The 23,735-nt window shown below is 58.1% G+C and overlaps 5 protein-coding genes across 6 annotated transcripts in view; 1 reads left to right on the top strand and 4 right to left on the bottom strand.

Moving 5' to 3' along the window:
- Positions 1 to 4,234: 4,234 nt before the first annotated feature.
- LOC115910213 (nucleoside diphosphate kinase 6-like) lies at positions 4,235 to 6,818 on the bottom strand. 2 transcript variants are annotated; one of them, XM_030960168.1, is made up of 6 exons: positions 6,709 to 6,818; positions 6,511 to 6,613; positions 6,395 to 6,434; positions 5,884 to 6,044; positions 5,518 to 5,666; positions 4,235 to 4,463 (listed from the first exon to the last, which is right to left on the bottom strand). In XM_030960168.1, the coding sequence occupies exons 1-6, from the start codon at positions 6,787 to 6,789 to the stop codon at positions 4,338 to 4,340; spliced, it is 660 nt and encodes a 219-aa protein (XP_030816028.1). In that variant the 5' UTR covers positions 6,790 to 6,818; the 3' UTR covers positions 4,235 to 4,337. The 2 variants fall into 2 exon arrangements, with proteins under 2 accessions (XP_030816028.1, XP_030816027.1); XM_030960167.1 differs by having other exon boundaries at positions 4,350 to 5,666.
- Positions 6,819 to 6,926: 108 nt separating this feature from the next.
- Positions 6,927 to 11,226, top strand: LOC115910091 (rab-like protein 2A). The gene is made up of 8 exons (XM_030959929.1): positions 6,927 to 7,084; positions 7,191 to 7,220; positions 7,308 to 7,387; positions 8,627 to 8,706; positions 9,376 to 9,487; positions 10,103 to 10,200; positions 10,445 to 10,528; positions 10,787 to 11,226. Exons 1-8 carry the CDS (start codon positions 6,933 to 6,935, stop codon positions 10,865 to 10,867), a joined length of 717 nt encoding a protein of 238 aa, XP_030815789.1. The 5' UTR covers positions 6,927 to 6,932; the 3' UTR covers positions 10,868 to 11,226.
- A 745-nt stretch (positions 11,227 to 11,971) lies between these two features.
- Positions 11,972 to 19,282, bottom strand: LOC115910452 (acrosin-like). The gene is made up of 4 exons (XM_030960625.1): positions 14,272 to 19,282; positions 13,843 to 14,102; positions 12,771 to 12,916; positions 11,972 to 12,627 (listed from the first exon to the last, which is right to left on the bottom strand). The coding sequence occupies exons 1-4, from the start codon at positions 14,487 to 14,489 to the stop codon at positions 12,226 to 12,228; spliced, it is 1,026 nt and encodes a 341-aa protein (XP_030816485.1). The 5' UTR covers positions 14,490 to 19,282; the 3' UTR covers positions 11,972 to 12,225.
- Positions 19,283 to 19,340: 58 nt separating this feature from the next.
- Positions 19,341 to 21,060, bottom strand: ATP6V1F (ATPase H+ transporting V1 subunit F). Its single transcript, XM_030960627.1, has 2 exons — positions 20,718 to 21,060; positions 19,341 to 20,390 (listed from the first exon to the last, which is right to left on the bottom strand). Exons 1-2 carry the CDS (start codon positions 20,873 to 20,875, stop codon positions 20,189 to 20,191), a joined length of 360 nt encoding a protein of 119 aa, XP_030816487.1. The 5' UTR covers positions 20,876 to 21,060; the 3' UTR covers positions 19,341 to 20,188.
- A 667-nt stretch (positions 21,061 to 21,727) lies between these two features.
- The window catches only part of FLNC (filamin C), a 30,455-nt gene continuing 28,447 nt past the window's right edge, over positions 21,728 to 23,735 (bottom strand). The window contains 4 exon segments of the mRNA XM_030959839.1: positions 21,728 to 21,961; positions 22,286 to 22,495; positions 22,950 to 23,168; positions 23,366 to 23,542. Of these exon segments, the coding sequence (XP_030815699.1) occupies positions 21,774 to 21,961; positions 22,286 to 22,495; positions 22,950 to 23,168; positions 23,366 to 23,542 (794 nt within the window). The 3' untranslated portion in view covers positions 21,728 to 21,773.

The following is a 23,735-nucleotide window of genomic DNA, read 5'->3' as shown; positions in this document are numbered from 1 at the left end:
TTCTCTCCTTGCTGCCCCTTTCCCATCCCTGATCTGTGGGTACAGACCAAGCTGGAACCAGAGACCTGGGCCTTGCCTCAGGCTTGTTATGCTCTGTCACAAAGATTTTCAGTTGCTTTATCTGACCTCCAAACTTTGTGTCACAAAATAACAAAAATAATAATCTGAATTCTGGTTCAGCTTAGTTTTGTGATGGATGGTGCTGCCACAATCTCACATCTATTGTTTTTCTGGTGTTTTCCTTCTGTCCAGTGTTTAAACTTCTCCTGACTGTTGTCCCTGTGCAGGTACCCAGGGATGGGACTGGGAAATGCTGAACCATGGCTGCTGCTGCATGCAGGAGCTGCTCCAGAACAGTGCTGTCACCAAAACTCATCCCTCCCGTTGCTTCCAGAACTCTCCTGTACTCAGGGGAGGGATGGATTTCTGACGTGTTTACATAAAACATCTGCTGTCTGGAAAGGATCAACACAGCCCCATGTTAAATTTAAATATTCAGCTCCAGCAGCAGCTGCTTTGCACAACTGATGGCTTTTAACTTTCTCCAGGTGCTGTGGGAGATACAGAACTGTATTTTGTTTATCTGGAATGTTTTGGAAGGCAGGGGAGCGTTAATGAGGAAATCTGGCTAATACAAGCACTCAATAGCCATGTGTGAATGGAGGGGCCAATCAGATCCTGGACGTGTTGATAATTGGGATCGGGATATGAAGGAGAGATGAAAACTGGTTCTTCCTGGAGCCTGCCAGGGCTTTGGGCAGTGTATCACAGAGATGTGGCTGTCTGGACGCAGGTGAGGAGGAGCCCAGGTGGATGGCTTGTCTGTGTAGACAGGAGTCTGGCCTGCCATGGGGTTTTCCTGGTCTGTGGCATCACATCAAGCTCAGTTACATCTGGTCAGTGTCCAGATCCAGCCCATGCTTGGCCTGTCTGGGGCATGAAGTGAGAGACTGTTGGGGAAGATGAAACAGGAAAGCCTTCTAAATGTGATTGTCTGGCAAAAGATTTTGAGAATATGGAAACTATAAGCGAGATTGAAATGAAAGCAAGCTTTGAGATACCTTAGTTACTGAACAACTGGAAAACAATGGTGTGGCTGGCTGAAGGTAATCCCCTTTTGATGGAACAACACCCTCTGCCTGCAGACAGGCCCAAGGCTCAGAGCAAACCCTACAGCTTGGCAGAAGGGGCCCAAAGAGGAGTTTTTAGGGTTTAAAATGTAACAGAGTATGGTAATGTAATGATTCTTACAGGCTGTAAGGATTTGTATCTTGTACTAAACCGGTTATTGAAAAATAGAATGTTCAGCACAGAAGATTTATTGTATTGTAACGAGAACTTTGCTCTCTTTCAGCCTCTCTTTTCCTCTTGCTCTCTCTCTCTCTCTTTGGGGCTCCTCTCTCAGGTGGGGATTCAAGCACTCAAGGCAGTGTTTTGTGTCCAGACTCAGGTGTTTATTATTTCTTATCTCTATTACAAGTGGTGAGTTCTACAGCATTCTACTAACAAGCTACAAAATGGCTAACAATCTTTCTGTACATGGTCTTTTAAGGCTAAACTATCCAATTAAGAAATGGTACCTAAATTATTTTGATGTTTAACCTAATAACTAATCACTCAAAGTCTGCAATGCAGACTTTTCTGTTCAATTACACAAAATCACCCAAACCCATGAAGAAAAAGGAAGGTGAAGAAGGACAAGCTACCGTGCTAAAACCTCCATCTTGCTCTACATATATTACTATATTCTAAAATCTTAAGCTCTAAGTTTTCCACCCTGTGATATCACACACTTCTAACCAGCTACACACCCATTATACAAGTGCTATCAATCAGTTCTGGAAGCCTTCTCCACAGCCTCAGGTCAAATGCTGTGTTCTCTTGGGGATCAGTGCATGTCAGCACAGAAAGTCTGAAATTCTCAGCATCCAGGGGTCCAACACAGATCAGCTGCAGAGAGGGAAATACTGAACAGCAGCAGAGCCCCCCAGGTGGGGCTGGTAGGAATCATGGCCTTGCTGGAGGAAGGAGAGGCCTGACCTGCTGCCCAGGTGCCCACGTGGCCCTGGGGCATCTCCTGCCACTGCAGCAACACCCCGGGGCCCACACCTGCCCAGGAGCACAGAAAGGAACTTCAGGGGGTGTTGAGACCAAAGCCCTGCCTTGGCATAGGGGCTCCTGACCTTATTTTATCACCCTTGCAGTATAAAAATAATAAAGGAGGGTTTTTTATGTCTCAGTGAAATTGCCAGTTTTCAGGTAGTTTCCATTGCCTTATGTCCATACCTGGGATACCTGAGGTTCCCTTCACTGCTCACACCTGGGATTTCCACCCATTGATAAACCCCACCGAGCTCCTGAGTCTGAGCAGCCCCAGCCCTCAGCCTCTCCTTACCTGCCAGATTCTCAGATGTCCTAATCAATCCATGCTGGACTCCAGTTCTGACCAGGCTGTCGTGCACTGGGGAGTCCAGACCTGGTGCCAGTGCTCCAGATGTGACCTTACCTGTGCCCCAGGAGGGGATGGGGGTAACCTGTGGGCGAGTGCCCTGGCTCCCACACCTGAGGATGCTGTCAGACCACAGAGGTGCATTGCTGCCTCAGGGGGGGCTCATGGCCATCAGGACAGCCAGATGCTTCTCTGGTCCCTCACGTGAGTGTTGGCAAATGGAAACATCCCTGCCCAGGTGCAGGAAACGGCGTTTTCCTCTAGAAACTTCATGAAATCCCCACTGGCCCATTTCTCCCTGAAGAGACCAGCCCAGGGAGCAGGTACACACCTGAGGGACTGAAGCCTGTGGGTGTGCCATGAGTGAGTAAACAAGAAGGAAAGAGGAAGAAATAAGTAGAAAAGCAAAGCCCAGCCCAGCCCCAGCCCTCTGTGCTGTGTCACCTCCCCCAGGGACTGGGAGAAAGGAGGCAGAACCTGCAGGAAAAGAGGGGAGAAAAGATGCTGGACTGAAGCTGAACCTGGGAAAGTAGAGGAAAGGTGCTTCCCCAGGTGTTTCTTTAGTCATTATCTTGGGTTTTCCTTGGTACCTGAAACTAAAAGTTTGTGTTACAGCAATAAATCAAATGAAATTCCTCAAGCTGAGAGGGTTCTGCCCGCGGTGGCAGGGACTGAGGTCAGGCCTGGGCTGGGAGCAGCACTGATTTCCCTCTGAAGCCTTTCCTTCCCTTCTTCCCAGGCCGAACCGTGTTGCCCCCTCTAGCACTGACACAAACCTGCTCAATTCTTCCAAGAGCAGATCAAGTTGAGGCCCAAACTCACAGGTAGGAGGAGTCCCAGCTCCACACCTGAGGTGTCCCTGCAGGGGCGCCCCAGGCAGTGCTTTGCAGCAGCACCTGGGGCAGAAGCTGCTGCAGACACACAGCTGTGACCTGCCCTGTGCACAGACCCCACAGCTGGGCCAGGCACCTGCAGCTTCCAGGGATCTCAAACTGCCCTTCAAACCAGCACTGAGGTGCCACATTGTCTGGGTTTGAGACCAACTGGGAGACTGATTTACTGCTGTAACACACACCCATCAGCATGGAATGGCTTGGGCTGGGGGGGACCATAGAGCTCATCCAGCTCCATGCCCCTGCCACAAGCAGGGATGTCACCCACTACACCAGGCTGCTCCAGGCCCATCCAGCTCAGCCCAGGAAACTGCCAGCGATGGGGCAAGCACCACTGGAAAAGCAAAAAATCACTTACTGGGTATTTACAAGGAAAAGAAAAAGAAAATGAGAAAAAAAAAACCCAAAGCAAACAAACCCACTTTGATAAGAGCCCTCCAAGCAGAGTTACATTTTTTAAGACTTCCTTGGAGAGAAAAAATCCGTTTTGACACTGTCTCCTGCATCAAACACCAAGTGCTTCAGCCTGAGGTCTCTGATAAAGTCTGCTGGACAGCTTTAGATTCACACAACAAATCCTCTGTCTGGGGCAATGGGCTGCCCAGTGTGAGCACCTGTGCTCAGGTACAGCCTCAGGGCCAGGGCAGTGTCAAGGTGCCACCCAGCAGGTACCTGAATCACGGTGGCTGTGAGGTGGTGTCACTGTGACAATCCTGCTGGCAGAGTTCTCTGCACTGGCAATGTTCAAAAGGGCCCTTTTCCCAAGTGTAACCATTATAAATGAGTAGGAAAAAAGACTGAAACGTCAAAAGTGGCAAGAGTGAGCCAGGAATTATCAGTTAATGATATTACCAAGGAATATCCCAAAAGGAAAGCACAACATAAAAGAAGAAAAGTGAAAAATAGTAAAGTTTAATAGTTTAAAGAAAAACACACAGATCTGAGCAAAACCTCTGGGAATCAATTAAAAAACATGACAAAATATCAATGAAGTATCAACAGCACTGGGGACAACAGCTCTCAGACTTGTGTGAAGACACACAGGATCCTGAGCAGATCCACTCTGGACACCGCTGAGGACAGGGACAGCAGTGGTGTCCTGCAGATCCCTGGATCTGTACCTGGAACAGAACAACGACCATTTGATCCCAGACAGGAGGAGGAGAGAGCACAAACACGTGAGTTGGGCGAGTCTGGGCTGTGCTTTCCACCACAGAGTCAGTCAGTCACTACCCAAGAGCTCACGGGGTTCTAGAAGCACCTGGAGAGTCCCTGCCCTGGCTCTGTGATGTGCCAGAGCTCTGCTGAATCTCAGCTCAGCTCTTCTGCCCCAAGCACAGCACAGCACACCTTCCCCGGCCCGAGCATTTGGGACTGCCCAAAGGAAATTCCAACAGGGCACTGTAACTAAAATGGCAGCACTGCAAGGAGCCCATAGGGAGACAGCATAAACGGACTGAAACCCCGTTGAGGAACACATCTCACACAGCATCAGAGAGAGAAACACAAATCAGCCGCCAGGACCTGGCTCTGTACCTCCCAACTAAGCCCTCCTGCACCACCCTGTCATTGTTCCACCACATATCTGGGTAATTCCATGGCGTGGTTCATCCCATTTCCCAAGGACACGGAACTGCCCCGGCACCCAGTCAGGCCGTGGACACTGAGGGCTCCAAGTGCTCTCACATGCAGAGCTATTGGCAAAGCTCCTCATTTCCCAGCCCAGTTGCAGGTGAGCAAGGACAGGACAGTTCATCTTGCCCTGCTGATGACGTTTTTCTTCACATTCTTCTTCCTTCTTTTCTCCCTGAGGCGCTGTGGGAACAGCCAGCTGGGAGAATCTGAGGCTTCCCATCAGCAAACCCAGGCCAATCCCACCTGGAACAAGCAACCCATCCTTCACCTGGCCCTTGACCAACTCACCTGTCCTGTTCACACCCAAAAACTCAGGCAGCCACTGAGCTGCACGGCCAGACTGTCAGCATGAGCACTGCTGAGGGAACTCTTCCTACAGCCCCCAGCACCTGCCTGTTACACCAATAATCTGACCCACAAGGCTGCTTTCCCCCGCCCACGCTCCCCGGCACGCAGCACAGCTCTGTGTCTGCTGCCCAGGAGAGTGCCCACAGGGCTGCCAGGCCAGCACAGCACCCCCTGCCCGGTCACTGGGGTCACCTGTGCGGGCTGAGCCCCGAGCAGGCGCTCCTGGGTGCTGTGGAACAGCTGCCCGCACCGCAGCCGCGGCTCCTCCTGCTCGTACCAGCGCTGCTCGTCAAACTCGGGGAAGAAAAAGGCAATTTCTCTGCTGGCTGAGGCAGGTGAGTCTGTCAAAAGAGAGGGAAAGGCAATGAGATGCCAGTCTGCCACCACAAACACGTGCTGCATTCCAAAGGTGCCTGGCTGGGCTGCACCTGGCCGGGTGTGTGTGGGGTCTGCAGAAGGGAACAAATTGCTCACGTAGAGCCCCTGAACTAAAACAAAGGCAGTCAAAGCACCATCGTTCCTGCCTCCCCAAGAACCATCCAGGAATGCCAGGCCTACCTGAGCCATGGGTCGTGTTCCTGGTGTCCGTAAGGCCGTAGGCACCTCGGATGGAGTCTGGGTCGCTGTGTCGGGCTCGGAACACTTTAGTGGGTCCCATCAGGGATCTCCAGAGAGGGACAGCATTCTCATGGGCCAGGATGTAAGCCCACATGGGGCCACTGCAGCAAGGGCCAGGGAACAGCAGGAGAAAAGATTACAAAGAGCTCATTACAAACAGGTTATTCGTCCTTACAAACCTGCACAGTACAGCTGCCACGGGCTGCCACGCTGGGCCCTGGCCTGCCCTGCCACGCCGTGGGGACGGGCACGGTCCCAGCGCGGCACCGAGCCCACGGCGTTGGCACTGCTGGCCTACTCCACATGATGCCCTCCAGCACCTCCGGGGGTGCCACCCGCCAGGTATCGCTGCTGTCACAGCAGGCTACGATGCCGAGAGCCTCCCAGCTCCGCACATGCCGGCGAGCCCCTCCGCACACGGGTCACGGCAGCGCAGAGCCACGGCACGTACCTGGCCATGAACTCCACCAGCCGCTGGTAGAAGAAACGCCCTGCGGACAGACACGGACCGAGTCGGCACCGGCCCGGGGCAGCACCCCGCTCCGGCCCCCCGAGCCCCGCTCGTACCTGCGTGCTCCCGGTAGAAGCGGCGGCTCTGCTCCGCGCCGCACCGCACCTCCTTGGCGCGGACGATGAGAAAGCGGTGACGGAGGATGGCGGCGTGTACGGCCTGCGGGAAGAGGCGGCGCTGGGGGGGGTCGTGGCGAGGCCTGCTGTGCTGTGCTGTGCCGTGCCGTGCCCGGCCCGGCCCGGCCCGGCTCTCACCTCGCACACGAGCGGATGGGCCACGGCGTCCGGCTTGAGCAGCGCCAGCGTCAGCTGCAGGCGCCGCGCGGGGGCCGCCATGGCCGGGCCGGATAGGGGGCGGGATCGGGGCCGGGATGGGGGCGGGGCCGGGGTCGAGGGCGGGACCGGATTCGGGGGCGGGGGCGGGACCGAGGGCGGGGCCAGGGCGCGTCGCGCGGCAGCGGGGACGCGCAGGCGCTGCCATGGCGACGGCGGCGGAGGAGCAGGGCCGGGCCGCGGCGCGGGAGGAGGCCCCGGACGGGGCCCGGGATGGGGCCCGGGATGGGGCCCCGGCCGGCGCCGAGGAGACGGTGAAGATCATCTGCCTGGGCGACAGCGCCGTGGGCAAGTCCAAGTGCGTGGGGCGCGGGCGTCCCGCGGGTCGGGGCGGGGGTCCCGCGGAGCCGGGCCGCGGGGGCGTGGCCGCGGCTCACCGGGACACGTGCTCGCTCTCTCGGCAGGCTGCTGGAGCGGTTCCTGCTCGATGGCTTGTATCCTTGGCGGCGGGGAGCGGGGCGGGCACGGTGGGCGCGGCGGAGCGGCTCTGCCCTTCTCGGTGGCTCCTTAACGCGCCGCAGCCAGCCGCAGCAGCTCTCCACGTTCGCCCTGACGCTGTACCAGCACCGCGCCCGCGTGGGCGGGCAGGAGGTCCGCGTGGGTGAGTGGGGCCAGCCCGGGGACGTGGGGTGCCATGGCAGAGGGAACAGCACGGAAGGGCAGATCCCCTTGGTCTAGGTCTCGGTTACGTGTTTTGATAGCCAACAGCATCATGACAAATCTGGTGCCCTTCTGGGACGGGGCTGCAGCATCGGTGGATGGGGCAGAGTGACTGCCATCATCCTCCTGGGTTTGGCAAAGCGTAGGGCATTGTCCCCACGATGTTCTGGACTCAGAGCTGGAGAGACAGGGGTTGGATGGACAGTCGGAGGATAAAGAATGTTCTGGATGCACTCTGCATGTAGTCACTGGTCATGGCTCAGTGGGGCTGGGGCTGGCACTGCTCAACATCTTCATTGTGACACGGACAGTGAATGCAAATGTGGTCTGATGGGGACCTGTCTGTATTTGGGCAGTTTAAGAAAGTCACTGTCCAGTAGGTCTGACACAGAGTCCAGTCACAGTATCAGTGCAAAGGAATTCCTAAGGAAAATGCTCATTTGGCTTTGGGTACAGCACCATGCTTGGTGCCAGCTGACAAGAGGTGTGACTACACTGAGGTTCTTAACTGAAGCTGTGCCAATTTATACAGCAAACCAGAGCCAGATATGAACCTACAAACCCAGTGAGAGGTGGGGGATCTCCACCTGAGCTGCACCAACAGCTAAAGGCACGGCTGTGTCCAGGTTTGCCCCATGATTTCTGGTGTACACAGAACTTCATGGACTGGGACCTGTTTGCCTCTGGCTGACTTACCTTCAGCACTTCAGAGTGATTCCTGCCCCTGGGAGAGCAGAGTCAGATGTCTGTGAGAGGAGCTGGAGCATTTCCCACGGCAAGGCCCCAGCTGACCATCGCTGGGTCAGAAATCAGCAGTGCCCAGCAGCTCCTGGAGTTTTAGGTAGTTTCCCATTGTCATCCCTAGTGACAGAGTGCCAGATGTGGCTACTGCTCTGTGCACTTCTGCCTGTCTTGGTCCTGCTGTCCCACAGGGACACTGTCGTGTCACTGGTGTCTTCTCCTTTGTTGTTGGCCAGTGCCAGCACAGCCCACAGCTGAGCCCAGTAAGGAAAGGTCCCAGTTTGGCACAATTTCTTAACCCTGAGGTGTTTCACATTGGTAAGGTGAAGCTCAGTTTGTGTCTCTGAGCAGGTGGGCTATGCTTTGCCTCCTGGGTGTAAATTGTGAGAAGAACAGAGCTTGGTGAGTTGTGTCATTGTGAGCTGTTTTTGTGTTACAGACTTCTGGGACACAGCGGGCCAGGAGCGGTTCCGGAGCATGCACGCCTCGTACTACCACCAGGCCCATGCCTGCATCATGGTGAGGGGGTCTCAGCTGCACCCGTGGGACCTGGGTGCACAGTGGTCTCCGGGACACTTGGCCTTTGTGTTACTTTGATGGTTACACTGCCATGTGTTCCTTGTCTCTTCAGTGGTTTAAAAAACTTTCCTAGATTGTTCTTTCTTCTCTCACCAGATAAACCCCCTGTAGATGGACCTGGGTAGCTCTGGTCTGTCTCTCCTGGTAACCCTTTTCCTCTATCCCCTGGCTCTGCTGTCTTCTCAGTGTCCTTGTGTTTGCCCCTGTTGCCAGTTTTGTTGGCTCCTCTCCTACTCAGATCTCCTAGTTTGTCCTGTCACTCTCACTTTCCACTGTTCCACCAGTGATTTTCATGGTGGTTTAGTTGTCAGAACAGAGGAAGCCACATCTGATCCTGTTTGGCACAAACTGTTCCCAGTGCCAGCTCCCTGTGTGGGTGGCAGGGACTTGCGCAGGACACAGGACAGTGTAAAGGACATCAAAGGGCTGTTTCCTGCTGGCTGGGCTTGGCAATACTGTCCTTTTCTCTCTCACCCTTTCTATTAACGCCCAGGTCCCTTTGTCTTGTGTTCCCGGGAACATTCTGGATTGTGTCCTTGTGTTGGTCAGAGCTGTCCTGGGTCAGTCAGTGCTGGGCTGGCCCTAGGATAGGTGGTTCTCTCTTGGAAGGTGTTTGATGTGCAGCGGAAGGTCACCTACAAGAACCTGAACAGCTGGTACAAGGAGCTGAGGGAATTCCGCCCAGAGATTCCGTGCATTGTAGTGGCCAACAAGATTGATGGTGAGTGTGCCTTCTGCTCCCAGCTTGCCAGGGTCATGCTGGGATTCACTCCTGTCCTTACTGAGAACCAATGTCCCTTGTCTGTTGGGTCCAGAGGATTTCCTCAGTCCCCCAGGGCTGGGTCCTGTGCTGACCTCAGCTGCTGTCTTACAGGTACTTGTCCTGCGTCACCAGCAATTAAAAGTGCAAATTTCATCCATTTCAGTTTTATTTAAGCGTTTTTCTTCTAGTTCTGTCCTTATCACACTGCCTATTCTATCCATCAAGAGCCCAAAAATGATTGGAGTAGCACCTGATCAAAAATGGCAGCAAAAGGAAGCCAAAGCTGTTCTGTGGCTTCCCTGGATCAGTCAGGGATGGCCTTGGTGCTCCTTCAGCCTGCACAGACTCCTCTGTGCTGAAGTGTCTCAATGTAGCTGCTGACAGAACTGTTCACCTGGCTCTGCAGGATGCTGGAAGGTTCCCTCCCATGGGCAATGCCAGCCAGCCCTTGGTGATTGCTGTCACAGGGCTGTGGCTCGTCTGGCTCAGCAGGGCTGACGTGTCACACAGAAGACACCACCTTCTGCACCTCCTGCCATGTCTGACTGACCATGTCTTCTTTGTCTGCCTCAGCCGATATGAAGGTGACCCAGAAAAGCTTCAATTTTGCCCGGAAGTTCAGTTTGCCCTTTTACTTTGTGTCTGCTGCTGATGGCACCAACGTGGTGAAGGTGAGATGGGCGTTTGACTGCTGGGCTTGGTGTCCACGAGGCCCCTTGGCAGCCCAGGGACACAGGGCCTGCTGTGGGCACAGACAGTAGGAAATGGTCCATCATTTCAGCTCCATGTGAGTGGCTATGGAGAGCTGCAGAGGGATTTTTTCCCCCTGGGATGTGGGAACAGTCTCCATCTGCTACAGAAACCCAATGCCCGTGTGCCCCATCCTGTGAGTGACAGCCTTGTCCTTCCCACCAGCTCTTCAACGACGCCATCAGACTGGCCGTGGCTTACAAACAGCAATCGGGAGACTTCATGGACGAGGTCCTGCGGGAGCTGGAGGTAGGGAAGGCTCTGTCCCTGCTCAGTCTGAGCAGTTCTGCTCTTTTTCCCCTGTGGCAAAGGGGGGAAACTGTGCAGCACGGGAAGCTTTGCCCTCTGATGGGCTTTGTGTGCTGCTCAGTCTGGGCTAGGAGGGGGGAAGTGGGAACCATCCCGAGAGCTCTCACTGCCCTAGGCAGAGTCTAAAAGAGCCACAGCAGATACAGTTGTTGCAGTCTGTGTCTTTTCTCAGCAGTTCCTTGTCCTGCTCCTTTGCAGAGCTTTGACCTGCAGAACACAAGCAAGGATTTGCCAGACAAAGAGAAGAGCTGCACTGAAGAGGAGCCCACATCTGCCTAGGCCTGGACACTGAGCCTGTTTTCCCCTTGGCTCTGGACTTCTGGGGCCTGTGTGGAGGACAGTGATGCTTCTCATGCCCTAGAGCTGTGGTGATGGGCAGCTGGGCCTCTTCCCTTCTTGTGGGAGCCTACCTGGGCAGGATCTTCATTGGCTCGGCCCTCGCTGCTGCACATTTCGCTCAGGAGAGGAATGGGAGGATCCACATGATTCCACATGGATGGTGGCTCATTCCTACTGCTCCTTCAGGACAGAGCTGCCTAGGAGAAGTGAGCCATCCTGGACCTGCAGGAGGGATCCTGCCCCCAGGCACTGTAGTGGTACCTGCTGCAGAGAGCAAACACTAAAAGATATTTTTTACAAAGCTATGATGGCATCCTTCCCGCACTGCTGCTGTAAGGAGGCAGGTCCCAGGTTGTTTAAGGCCACAGGCCAGCCCAGCCTGCTTCCAGCTGAGCCAGTGCTGCCTCAGTCCACCCATGACCTCTGCTGCCATCCCTGGGCTGCTGTCTCCGTTCTGCCCCAGAACAGCCAGATCCCAGGGGCTGCTGAGCACAGGAGGCTTCTCCTTCCTGGTCCATACAGCTGACACAGGTGAGCTCACACGAGGGGCTGGTTCTGTCCCAGCTTGTTGGATGTAGCCGTGGCTCTTGTCTGTGTGTGCATGTGTGCACAAGATGCTGCATTCCAGAGAGCTGGATACACACACACACTCTTAAAACAGTCATGGAAACATGGAATGGTTTGGTTAGAAAGGGACCTTAAAGGTCCCCTCATTCTACCCACTGCCATGGACAGGGACACCTTCCACTATTTCAGGTTGCTCCAAGTCCTGTCCAGCTGTCCTTGGGCACTTCCAGGGATCCAGGGGCAGCCACAGCTTCTCCAGGCACCCTGTGCCAGGGCCTCACCACCCCCTTGAGTAAAAACTCCTTCCCAGCACCTCATCTCAATCTCCCCTCCTCTAGATTTAATCCATTCCTCCTTGTCTTATCATGGCCTGCCCATGCAAAAAGCCGCTCTCCCCCACTATTAGAACCTGCTTCAATGCAAGGGGCACTGAGGTTTCCCTGGAGCCCTCTCCAGGCTGAAGAATGAATGTGAACAGCACAGCAGATGGACAGACAGAGCAGGGACTCTGCAAGCCTGCGAGTGCACTGAGCAGGGCTGAAAACACGGGTAATGATGAACACAGAAACTTTACTTCAACACCTCAGTCACGTCAGCATCGCTGTGGCTGCAGCGCAGCAGCGTGGGCAGGACACAGAAACCTCTGGCCCCAAGGCTGCCTTGGAGCTGCCGTGATCCACTGTAGCCCTGGATCCTGCTCATCCTGCTGCTGCTCAGGCTTTTTTGTCCTTCTAAAACTGCAGGAACTCCTGCACCAGATTCCAGAATTGCACGAGGATCTGGTGTGGGAATGCCATGGGCAGTGACGTGCCCGAGGATGTCACTGCTGGTTTCTGGCTGTACTCAGGGGTCAAGTTGATCTGTTCCTCTGGTTCTTCTGGTTCCTCTGGTTCCTCTGGTTCCTCAGGCTCCTCCTCAGGGGCCGAGGTGACAGCTGGCTCCGGTGCCGGACCAGCTCTTTCTGCAGGGCTCAGTCCCGTCTGGAGCAGGATCCAGTTGTAGAAGTGCTGAGTGGAGGTGTAGATCCCGGGGTGCCTGGCTCTGTCACAGCCTCTTCCCCAGCTGTTCAATCCCACCAGCCAGTAGTAGTCAGCTTCATTGTCCTTGCAGACGAGGGGACCCCCGCTGTCCCCCTGTGCCAGGAGAGATGGTTCAGGGACTGTGGGGGGCTGCTGTGGGGAAGGGAGGGGTGGGCAGGGGACAGGCTGGGCTGCGTGTGGGGGATGAGGGGGTCCCTGTGCTGCTGGGGGCTGAGGGACTCATCACACGCTCCTACCTGGCAGGTGTCAATGCCGCCCTGCGGGTACCCAGCACACAGGTTGTCAGCATGAACAGCCCCTGCATACCAAGGGCTGCTGTTGCAGAGCTCCGTGTCCATGAGGTGGACCTTGGACTCCTGCAGCACCATGTTTGGTCCCTGAGCTGTGGGCACAGAGGGGAATGAGCCCCAGCAGCTCGGTACCCATCCCCTCCCCAGCCTGGGGTGAACTCCCTTCCCAGGCCTGGCTCTGCCCCTTCTCCACAGAGCGATGTCCAGCTGTGTCCCTGCCCCTTCCCCACAGAGCGATGTCCAGCTGTGTCCCTGCCCCTTCCCCACAGAGCAATGTCCAGCTGTGTCCCTGCTGTTGGCCTGGGGAAGGGGCCAGACCCATCTCCCCGAGGTTTCACAGGGCCAGCAGGAATTGTTTGGGTGAGCAGGGACCTTACAGCTCATCCCGTTCCACGCCCTGTCTTGGCAGGGACTCCTTCCCCCAGCCTGGGCTGCTCCGAGCCTGGCCCCACTGGCGTCCTCTCTGCGCCGGACCCTCTCTGTGCCCAGCCCGTGTCCCTCTCTGTGCCCAGCCCATGTCCCCAGGGTGCCCAGCCCGTGTCCCCAGGGTGCCCAGCCCGTGTCCCTGTCTGTGCCCAGCCCGTGTCCCTGTCTGTGCCCAGCCCGTGTCCCTCTCTGTGCCCAGCCCATGTCCCCAGGGTGCCCAGCCCGTGTCCCCATGGTGCCCAGCCCATGTCCCTGTCTGTGCCCAGCCCATGTCCCTGTCTGTGCCCAGTCCATGTCCCTGTCTGTGCCCAGCCCGTGTCCCTGTCTGTGCCCAGTCCGTGTCCCTGTCTGTGCCCAGCCTGTGTCCCTGTCTGTGCCCAGCCCATGTCCCTGTGTGCCCAGCCCATGTCCCCAGGTGCCCACTCCGTGTCCCTGTCTGTGCCCAGCCCATCTCCCCAGGTGCCCAGCCCGTGTCCCTGTCTGTGCCCAGCCCATGTCCCCGGGTGCCCAGCCCGTGGCCCTGTCTGTGCCCAGCCCGTGTCCCCAGGTGCCCAGCTCACCCTCAGAGCACACATCCTGTTGGGGAACTCACCTCTGGCAAAGTTCCAGCCGGCGATGTAGCAGGATTTCAGCTCTGAGACCCTGAGCGAGGCGTCGGGCACACAGCCCAGCTGGATGTAGTCGCTGCACTCCACGGGCTGGTCCAGCTCCACCAGGGCAATGTCGTTCCTGGCCGTGGCAGCCACGTAGTGCTGGTGCACCAGAAGCCTCTGGATGCGTCTCACCACAGCCTCAGGGCCTGGCTGTCTCAGATCTATGGCCCCAATCACCACATCCCACATGGAGATGCCCCTGGGGAGCAGATGGACAGAGGGGTGACAGGGAGCAGAGCCACGGGCTGCAGCAGCCCAGCATTTCCCGGCCTTCTGCTTGCCCAGGTGGACAGGGAAGTGGCCCGTGGTGCTGGGAGCTGGGCGCCTGCCCGTGCTCTGGGGACATCTCTGTCCCTGCTGTCTCTTACCCGGCCCTGGCGAAGCAGTGTGCGACCGTGAGCACCCACTGGGAGCTGAGGAGGACACCCGTGCACATGTGCCACGTGCCGTTCTCCCAGGTGGCCTGGATGCTGACGATGCCGGGCCAGGCCCCGGGCTGGACACTGGTGACACCCACACGGGACGTGCCAGCAGCAGAAACCACGGAGTTGTAGTCAAGAGCAGCAGAGCTGTGGTCAGAGGCCATGGGCCGGAGCCCGCAGGTCCCTCTGGAAGCACAAAGCCATCACTGCCCTGCTCTGCTGCTGCTCAGGCTGAATGTCCCACTTGGTGCTGAGCAGCAGCAGGGCCAGACAACCCCGAGGGGCATTTTTCACCACAATTCTGCCAGGGAAGTCCCCAAGTGTTCCTCCAGCTCCCTCCCAGAGCCTGGAACCACTGACCTGCAGGTGTCCCAGGTGCCCCACACGGGCCCGGCCAGGGCCAGCAGGACGAGCAGCCCCAGCAAAGCCATCGGTGCCAGCACAGCAGGTGGCAGAGCCAGAGCAGAGGTGTCACCTCCAGTGCGGCCACTGCCACAGCAGCCACAGCCTTCGTGGTGCTCACAGGGCCCGGGCCAGGGCCGCTGTCACAGAGGGGCTGGTTCTGAGTGCTGGGCATGGCAGGGAGGGGCAGCACAGAGTCATAGAGACGTGGAATGCTCTGGGTGGAAGGGACTTTATGACTACCCAGTGCCACCCCTGCCATGGGCAGGGACACCTCCCACTATTCCAGGGTGCTCCAAGGCCTGTCCAGCCTGGCCTTGGGCACTGCCAGGGATCCAGGGGCAGCCCCAGTTGCTCTGTGCCAGGCCCTGCCCACACTCACAGTCAGAAATTCCCTCCTAACACCTAATCTAAATCTCCCCACCTTCAGCTCAAGGCCATTTTTCTTGTGTCCTATCACTACAGGCTCTTGTCCAAAGTACCCCTCCAGCCTTTTACTAAGCCCCTTTTAAGTACTGGAAGAGGCACCAAAGTCTCCCTAGAACCTTCTGTTCTCCAGGCTGACCAGCCATAACTCTCTCAGCCTGTCAACCCTTCTTCCTACCCTGAATGAATATTTTAAATGTGGTGATCCTTACTGTGAAACAGCAGTGCTCTGCTAGTTCACCTACATTCACCTTTTACAAATGTTTATTTGCATCCATTTCAGAAAGGCATCTGACTTTGATTAAATACCTCGAGAAATGAAGGTTAACATTTTTTCCTCCATAATTTCTTGGACACCTCAAGGGACTGGGACTCCATGGGGCAGCCCCTTCCAATGCCTGACCACCTTTCCATGAAGAAATTTTTCTTGAAGTCCACCCCGAACCTCTGCTGGCATAACTTGAGGCCGGTCCCTCTTGTCCTGTCCTTTGTTCCCTGGGAGGCTGAGCCTCCCCTGGCTCTGCTCTCCTGTCAGGGAGTTCTGGAGAGTGAGAAGGTTTCCCCTGAGCCCCTTTTCTCCAGGCTGAGCCTCTCCAGCTCCCTCAGCTGCTCCTCAGAGGATTCACCCTCTAGGCCCTCCCCAGCTATGTTGCCTTCTCTGGATGCACTCCAGCCCCTCAATGTCCTTCTTGAACTGAGGGTCTCAGAACTGGACACAGGACTTGAGGTGTGGCCTCACCAATGCCAAGTTCAGGGGGACAATCACTTCTTCCCTACCAGCTCATTTTTAGGCACATAGGGACATAAGGTGCTCCTGCACCTTAAAGGTTTCCATCTTGATGTATGCCCAGCCTTCCTGGGACCCTTTGTTTTTAAGGGCTGCTTCCCAAGGGACTATCCCAATCAGTGTCCCAAACTGGCTGAAATTCACCCTCTGACAGTGTAGAGGTTTTGTTGACGCACCTTGTTACTTCTCCAAGGACTGAAAACTCCTTCATTTCAGGGTCACTGTGCCCAAGATGGCTCCAACCACCACATCTTCCAGCAGCCCCTCTCAGTCTGCAAACAGCAGGTCCAGCGGGGCCCCACCCTTGGTGGGCTGCTCAGCTACTGAGCCAGAAGTTCTCTTCCACACATTCCAGGAGCCTCTCAGACTGTCTCCTCTCCACTGTGCTGCTTCCAGCAGACATCCAGCAGGTTAAAGACCTCCACAAAAACAAGGGCTGGTAACCACTAAACATCAGCCAGCACTTTATAGAATAATTCATCTGCCTCTTCATCCTGGTTGGGAGGTCTAGAACAGACCCCCAACAGGATATCTGCCTTGCCAGCCTTCCCCTTGATTTTCACCACGACCACTCATCCTTTTCATTACTAATCTCCAGACAGCCAAAACCCTCCCTAAGGTACAGAGTCATCACAGCACCTCTCCTGCCTCGCCTGTCCCTTCTAAAGAGCTTGGAGCCATCCATTGCAGCATTCCAGTCATGGAGTCATCACAGTTCCATGACAGCAACTACTTCAGAGCTTTGCTGCTGCACCAAGGCCTCCAGCTCCTCCTGTGGTGCCCACACTGCTGCATTGGTGTAGATGTGTGGAAGGGGCTAACAGCTGCCCTGTTATCTAAAGGAGCGAGAAGAAGCTGAGAAGCAAGAAGAAGCTGATAAGGAGCTCTCTCCAAGGCTGTAACCAAGGAGACCAAGAGAAGTGAGGAATTGAAGAAAGATAAGAGAATTTTGCAGCTGGACAAAGTATTTTTAGAAAGTTGTTGAAGTCACTGTAACTTTTCACCAATAGTGTTATGTTGACTCATTGTGGCCAATAGTTAGGGTAGAAGAAGCCTGAACAATTGGAAAGTGTATAAAAGGTCAGCCATGTTCAATAATGAAGAGTTGCCATCTGAGACTGCTTGTGGTCTCGGATTTGTGTCGTGACTGCCTCGACAGTGACACAGACGCACTTCAGCTGTGCTATCAATTTCTCCCCAGCACTGGCCTGCTGCCTCCAGCTTCATTTCTAGTGAGTGTGCTCTCATCCCCCTCTCCCTTCAAATCTAGTTTAAAGCCCTCTCAATCAGCCCTGCCAATCCACAGGTTGGAACCCTTTTGCCTCTTCTAGAGGTGAACGCATCTATCTCCAGCCTGGTGCTATACAAACTACCTCATGTTCAAAAAACCCAAAATTCCACCAATGGCACCAGTCTTTAGGCTACTTTTTGATCCCATAGGTTTTCCTGTTAATTTTGGCATTCATCCCTACTACTGAAGGAATCAAGACCACCACCTCTTGTACCTTGCGCTCTTGTCCCTTCATCCAGGCAACCCAATGCCCTGAAGTCCTTTTTTGCTACCCTGGTACTTCTCTCATCAGGACAATGAGCAGTGGGCAGCAGCTGGTGGGCTGAATTAGTGCAGGGAGTCTCTCAGCAATGTCCCTTGCCTGGGCCTCAGGGAGGCAGCAGACTTCTCTGTGGGATGGGTCTGGTTGGAACACAGGCTCCTCAGCCCCCCTCAGAAGTGAATCCACACTACAACTGCCCTTCCTTTTTTCCTTAATAACTGTAGTTGTGATCTGTCTGACTGACTGCACTGATCTGGGAGACCCACCAAGGAGACTTTCTTCTCAACTTTCCACTGTCTGACCCTGAAATTCCAGGACCTCGTATGGGTTCTGTAAGGGCACCTGGGAAGGCAAGGGAAGCCAGCGGGGGATTCTGCTGCCTCCCTAAGCAGGGACCTGCTTCCATTCCCCACCTTTTAGGCCTCCTCCTGCCTGACGGCAAGAGGGTCAGGGCTACCCTGACTCTTGCTGAGCTTTCATGCAGTGCATTTCTCTCCTGGATGGAAGGTGCAACTCCACCAGTCTGTTTCTCTTGGCACTCCTTGATAATCCTCAGCCTCTCCACCTCCTCTGTGAGATCCCCCACCTGTTCACACCACATGCAGTGCTGTTTCACTGTGCTCCAGCAGTAACAGTAGGCTCAGACACCCCCTGCAGCCCGGTGTTTCTTGGGCAGCTCTGTCTGCTTCTCCCTACTCCTGCCAGCAATGGCTTTTGTCAGTGTGTGAACTACTGCTGGGTCTAATCAAGCTGGACAAGTGAAAAAAATAATCCCCATCTGAGAGGAGCACAGCTCAAGGGTCAGGAGGGTGGCTGTGGCCTCCTACAAATCCTGCTGCTTGAGCCGCCACAACACCATGTCCTGCTGCTCCATGTCCATTTGCCTCCCCCAGTCACCATGCTCTGGGTCACCTGCACAGCCTGGAGCCACTTTGATCTCCCCCTGCTCCTGGCAATGTCCCCCTCTGTGCCTGACGGGCTGCCAGGGCTCCCAAGTCCACGTGGAGCTTTGGACTGCTGCTCACATGTCCACGCTAATCCCTCACCTGAGGGGATTGCACCAATCCATGCAAACATCTGAGGGGGGATCCCAGCAAGCCCAGACCTCTCCAGGTTATGAGGATGGTGCCAGGCCCAGCCCCGTCCTGCCCAGCGAAGGATGAGGAGTCAGCCCTGGACTCCAACAGTCCCAGCCCAGCATGAGCCACAACCTCCCTCCATCATGGAAAGGTCAAGCCCTGGGACAGCTGCCCAGGAGAGTGAGGGGTGTCCCTCCACAGAGACATCCTAACCCACCTGGACAAGCGTCACCTGCTCCAGGCGACCCTGCCTGGGCAGGAGCTGAGCTGGGGCATCACCAGAGGGCCCTTCCCCCTCACACTGTTCTGGGATTCTGCGTGCCATAAATGTGTATTTGTGGTATGTGTGTGACACCTGTGTGTGGCACTTGTGTGTGTGTAGAACATCTGTGACAACTGTGTCCGTGCTCACCCCTGCCCACTTCCCAGTGCATGTCCCCAGCACGGCCACTGCCCAGGGCCCCAGAGATGTGGGTTCCCCTCAGTGCCCCTCCAGGGGTCACCCCTGTCTGCAGGGCCACAGCTCAGGAGGTGGAACACAAACATGGGGGCAGGCCTGGCTGGACGGGGCTCCCAGGCCCTCAGACCAACGCCCTCAGGCCCTGTGGGGCGCGGAGGGCTCACCCCTGCTGTCCCCCCGAGGGTGGGGGCTATGGGGTGCCCTGAGCCCTCCACGGCTCTGTCCCCGTGCCCCACTGCATGCCCCTGTGCCACGTCCCCCCGTCCCCATCCCTCACAGCACCCCACAGAGCAGAGCAGAGCAGACAGTGAGTGGCGTCAGCACATGTTGGGGACACTGTCAGGGAGACACACGGGGGACACAAATGACATTTGGGCATTGGGGGAGGACAATAAATAACCTTCCCCCCAGGTTCTGCTGGGGCTGAGGAGGCTGGGGAGGAGCTGGGGGAACGGTGACAAGGTCACAGTGACAACTCCCAGTGTCCTTGGGGTGTTCCTTTCCTCCCCCACGGCGTCCCTCCCTTCCTACAGGCAGGACCTGGCAGGATTCAGCAGGATATGGTGGTGGCACTTCCCCATCACGGGACATGGCTGAGACATCGTCACGGGTCACCCTCAGGGCCCCTGTGGCAGCCCCAGGCACCCTCAGAGACATGCCAGGTTCCCCGTGTCACCCTCAGACCCACCGGGCAACCACAGCCCCCCAGCATCCGAAGGGCACCCTGGGAACCCCAGGGACCCCCCAGAAGCACCCTGGGATGGGCTGGGGACCCCCAGGCATGGGGTACAACTGCCCGAGGTGGGCTGGGGGCCCCTGGGTGGGCTTCCCTGGGATGGAGACCCCCAGGGCTGGCTTGTGACCCCAGATGGTGCCAGGGGCTGTTTTGGGCTACCAGGGAGGGCTACCACAGGTCGTGGAGAGTGAAGAAGCTGGGGGAGTGGTGAAGGACCTTTTGGGGGTGCTGGAAAGGTACTGGGGACAGTCTGGGGGTGCCAGTCACCCGTTGCTGGGTGCAAAGAGGCCACGGCTGCAGGGGACAGCTTGGGCGTGCCACGGGGGCTTGCACACACGGGGGGTACTGGGGGAACTGTTTGGGGGAGCTTAGAGGGGGATTTGGGGGGGTATGGGGAGGGGCTGGGGCTCCCGGGGGGCTCTATCGCAGCTCATCGGGTGCGAAGAGCCCCCGGGCGCGGCGCAGCACCGAGTCCCGGGCCGGGTCGTAGGGGTGGTCCTTGGAGGGGATCTCGAGCACTGCGGGCAGCGCCCGGGCATGGGCTGCGACCGCCGGCCGGATCTGCTCCGCCAGCGCCTGCGAGATCAGGATCATGCCCACGTCCTCCCGCGCCAGGAAACCCCTGCCAAGGGGAAAAAGGGAGAGTGAGGGGACGGAGCGCCCGCCGTGGGCGGCCCAGCCAGGCGGGACACGCTGCTCGGGCCCCTGAGCGCTCCGGGCACCGTGAGCCCAGACTCCGGCCGGCCCTCTCCCTCCCCTGCCGGAACTCTGCGAGCCCCCGGAGCCCAGAGCCTGGCTGGATCCCCCCCAGAGACCCCACTGTGGGCTCGCACGGGCACCACAGGGAGCCCTCAGGCACCACGAACCTTACTGACCCTGCCGGCCGCCCTCGGTCCCCCGAACATTACTGACACCCCCGGCCCCCCCGGGCCGCCTTCCCCCCACACACCGGAACGTCTCCTCGATCTCCGCCAGGCTTGTTTCCTTCTCCACCACCAGGAAGTTGGGCCGCCGGTGCTTGTCCAGCTCCCCGATGCCGCCCAGCAGAAACCCGGTCACCGTGTCCTCGTCGCCCATCACCGCGATCAGCTTTCCGCGGCCCGCCATGCCCGGGGCCCGCTGGGAACGGAATCCGCCGGGACACGGACCGTAGGAGAGCGGCTGCCAGGAGCCGGCGGAGTGGGGATGCGCCGGCGGGAGCGGCTGTGGGGATCGGGACCGGCCGGGACCGACCGGAACCCGCCGCCGCTTCCGGGTTCCGCCGCCGCCGCTCCCGGAGCGCCCCGCCCGCCGCTGCCCGGCAACGCGCCCGGCCCCGCCCACCGCCGAGGGAGGACCCGCGTCCCTGCTGGCCCCGCCCCTCCGCGTTCTCGCCCCACCCCTGCCGCCGGCCCCGCCCCCGCGCCGCGCGCATGCGCAGTGTGTCGTGTCCGTGAGCGGACGCGGGGCGCTCTCCTGCACAGCGCCCCCTACCGGACGGCACGGGCCCCGCAGGCACCCCGGACCACGCTGGCCGGGACCCCCGAACCCCCCCGGGCCCCCCAGGCTGCCGCTGTTCCTCCATGGAATCCCCTTGGACCCCTCAGGACGCGGGCATCACCTCCGGTGTTCTGTTCCAGACCCGACCATCTCACACCGGGCCCTCATGGTCCCATCGTGCAGCCCACAGGATCCCCCCCATCCCCCAGGACCAGGATGTCCTGCTCTGGACCCCACCGGGCCCCACCATCCTGCCCCGGACCCCCAGGGCTACCCCAAACCCTGCTGTGCTGTTCTGCACACCCCACAATTGTGGTGTCTTGCTCAGGACACCCCTAAACCTGGCGTCCTTCCCCAGCATGGCCCGAGCCCTGGCCCGCTCCCAGCCCCCCGTGTGCCGTGTCCCCAGTCACCACGTGTGCTGTGTCCCCAGTCACCACGTGTGCTGTGTCCCCAGTCACCACGCGGACGCCGTTCCTCTCCCAGTGCTTTATTGCCAGGCCCGTGCCCCCGCACGCCGGGGCTCTCAGGCCGCAGTGACGCGGAAGGGGCTCCCCGGGACGTCACGGTCGCCCCAGCGCAGCAGCAGCACGTACTCGCCACGCTCCCGCACGCTGTAGGTCACCGTGTACACGCGGTTCCCCTCGTGCTTCACGTGCACCTCCTCACACGGCGCCTTGGGGCCGTGCACCCCAACCAGCAGCATGTTTGTGCCTGGGGGGACATGGGCAGGGTGAACCCTGAGCTCGAGACTCCAGGGTCGCCCCAAACTTCCCTCCTGCATCCCAGACCCTCCACTAGACTCCCCCACTCACCCACTCCATGCCCTCCCAGGGCCCCCAGGCCCGCCTTTAACCCACCCCATCCTTTCTGCAGACTCCCCAGAATTGCCTGAACACCCCACAGACCCCCCACCTCTCCTCCAAGCCCTCACAGGACTCCCTGGTGTCCCTGGAGCACCTGCTGAGCCCCCATCTGCCCTTCCAGCCCCATGCCCCCTCCCAGCTGCCCCAGCCCCAGGGCCCCCAGTGCCCTCACCGGCCTTGCTGCAGTCCACGGTGAAGTGGTTCTTGTGGCCGAGGCGGGCGGCTGCCAGCCCTGGCCCCCGGGCCACCACCTGCCCAGCATCTGATGGGGCCTTGGTGACCCCCCCAAAGGCGGGGGGGCCCCGCGAGCCTGCCCTCACCACCGGCTCCACCAGCACTGTCGAGGTCTCGTGCAGACTGTGCCCGCCTGACAGCCGTGGGCCTGGGGAGTACCAGGGGACACAGTCAGCCCCCACCATGGGACACCCCCATCACACCATGCTGGGGGACATCTTTCGGGGACAACCCCCCTCCCCCTGGGACCCCCATCCTGTCATCCTGGGGCTCCTACACCACGTCACCCCCAGGACTCCCCCTGGGGCTCCTGCAGGGTGGCCATCCTGCAACTCTCCATCATGGCCATCATTGACCCTTGTCACCCCACACGGGGGACTCTCGTGTTCTCCTCCCTCAGTCTCCCTTTTCCATCCCCAAGTCTGCTCCCACTCCATCTGTACCAGTGATCTTGGCCTTGAAGGGGCTGCCCGTGATGTGGCCCCAGTGTCCCCATGTTCCCCCCAGTTCCTGTGTCCCCACTAGTTCCATGTTCCTCTCTGTCCCCACGTCCCTCCCAATACCCATGTCCCCTCCCAGCCCCATGTCCCCCCTGTTCATACCAGTGACCTTGGCCTTGAAAGGGCTCCCCACGATGTGGTGGGGGCCCCCATACTTGATGGAGATGAGGTAGTTGCCAGGGGCCATCGGGGTGTAGGTGACGCGGTGGCCCTCGGGGACTTCAGTACAGTCCAGCTCCACTTTGGAGGGGCCATCAATGGTGACAGCCAGTGCTCCTGCCCCTGCATTGGCTGTCTGCACCAGGAACTCTGAGGGCACCCCTGGGAGATGGACATGGGGATGGCATCATGGGGGGAACACCAAGAGACTGTTGCGGTCATCACCCACAGCCATGTTCCCATCATGGCAACGCCATGGCCACATCTCCATCGTGGCTCTGTCCCCATCACCATTTCACGGCCGTGTCTGTCCCCACCCGCCTCCCACAGCCCCATCCCTGTCTCCACAGCAGTGTCACCTGTGCGGCCACCCTCGAGGCCTGGCCCAAAGGCAGTGACAAGCCCAGGGTCCCCGGCCTGGCTCTGCTCGCCCACACGGATGTTGAAGGGGCTCCCGGGCACATGGCGCCCATTGAAGCGCAGGTCAATGGAGTGCACTCCGTTCTCACGTGGCAGGAACCCCAGGGCGTACCGGTCTGGGGGACACAGACATGTCACCGTGTCCCTGTGTCCCCATGTCCCCACACCCCCATGTCCCTATGTCCCCACATCCCTACACCCCCATGTCCCATGTCCCTACACCCGTGTTCTTGCACAGCAGGAACCCCAGTGCATATCAGGGGACACAGACACGTCCCCACACCCCCGCGTCCCTGTGTCCCCACATCC

Source organism: Camarhynchus parvulus, chromosome 1A, assembly GCF_901933205.1.
Source record: "Camarhynchus parvulus chromosome 1A, STF_HiC, whole genome shotgun sequence".
Lineage (NCBI taxonomy): Eukaryota > Metazoa > Chordata > Aves > Passeriformes > Thraupidae > Camarhynchus > Camarhynchus parvulus.
Note: the sequence above shows the minus strand (reverse complement) of the source record. Positions and strands in the feature narration are given on the sequence as shown.

Coding starts and splice junctions, on each gene's coding strand:
- LOC115910213 (XM_030960167.1), bottom strand. CDS start 6,789: ATGGCGGCCCCCGCGCGGCGCCTGCAGCTGACGCTGGCGCTGCTCAAG. Junction 6,614..6,708: donor CCCATCCGCTCGTGTGCGAG/GTGAGAGCCGGG, acceptor CTCTTCCCGCAG/GCCGTACACGCCGCCATCCT. Junction 6,045..6,394: donor CTGGTGGAGTTCATGGCCAG/GTACGTGCCGTG, acceptor CCCTTGCTGCAG/TGGCCCCATGTGGGCTTACA.
- LOC115910091 (XM_030959929.1), top strand. CDS start 6,933: ATGGCGACGGCGGCGGAGGAGCAGGGCCGGGCCGCGGCGCGGGAGGAG. Junction 7,085..7,190: donor AGCGCCGTGGGCAAGTCCAA/GTGCGTGGGGCG, acceptor CTCTCTCGGCAG/GCTGCTGGAGCGGTTCCTGC. Junction 10,201..10,444: donor ATGGCACCAACGTGGTGAAG/GTGAGATGGGCG, acceptor CCTTCCCACCAG/CTCTTCAACGACGCCATCAG.
- LOC115910452 (XM_030960625.1), bottom strand. CDS start 14,489: ATGGCCTCTGACCACAGCTCTGCTGCTCTTGACTACAACTCCGTGGTT. Junction 14,103..14,271: donor CACTGCTTCGCCAGGGCCGG/GTAAGAGACAGC, acceptor TCTGCTCCCCAG/GGGCATCTCCATGTGGGATG. Junction 12,628..12,770: donor GCGGCATTGACACCTGCCAG/GTAGGAGCGTGT, acceptor CTCCTGGCACAG/GGGGACAGCGGGGGTCCCCT.
- ATP6V1F (XM_030960627.1), bottom strand. CDS start 20,875: ATGGCGGGCCGCGGAAAGCTGATCGCGGTGATGGGCGACGAGGACACG. Junction 20,391..20,717: donor GAGATCGAGGAGACGTTCCG/GTGTGTGGGGGG, acceptor TCCCCTTGGCAG/GGGTTTCCTGGCGCGGGAGG.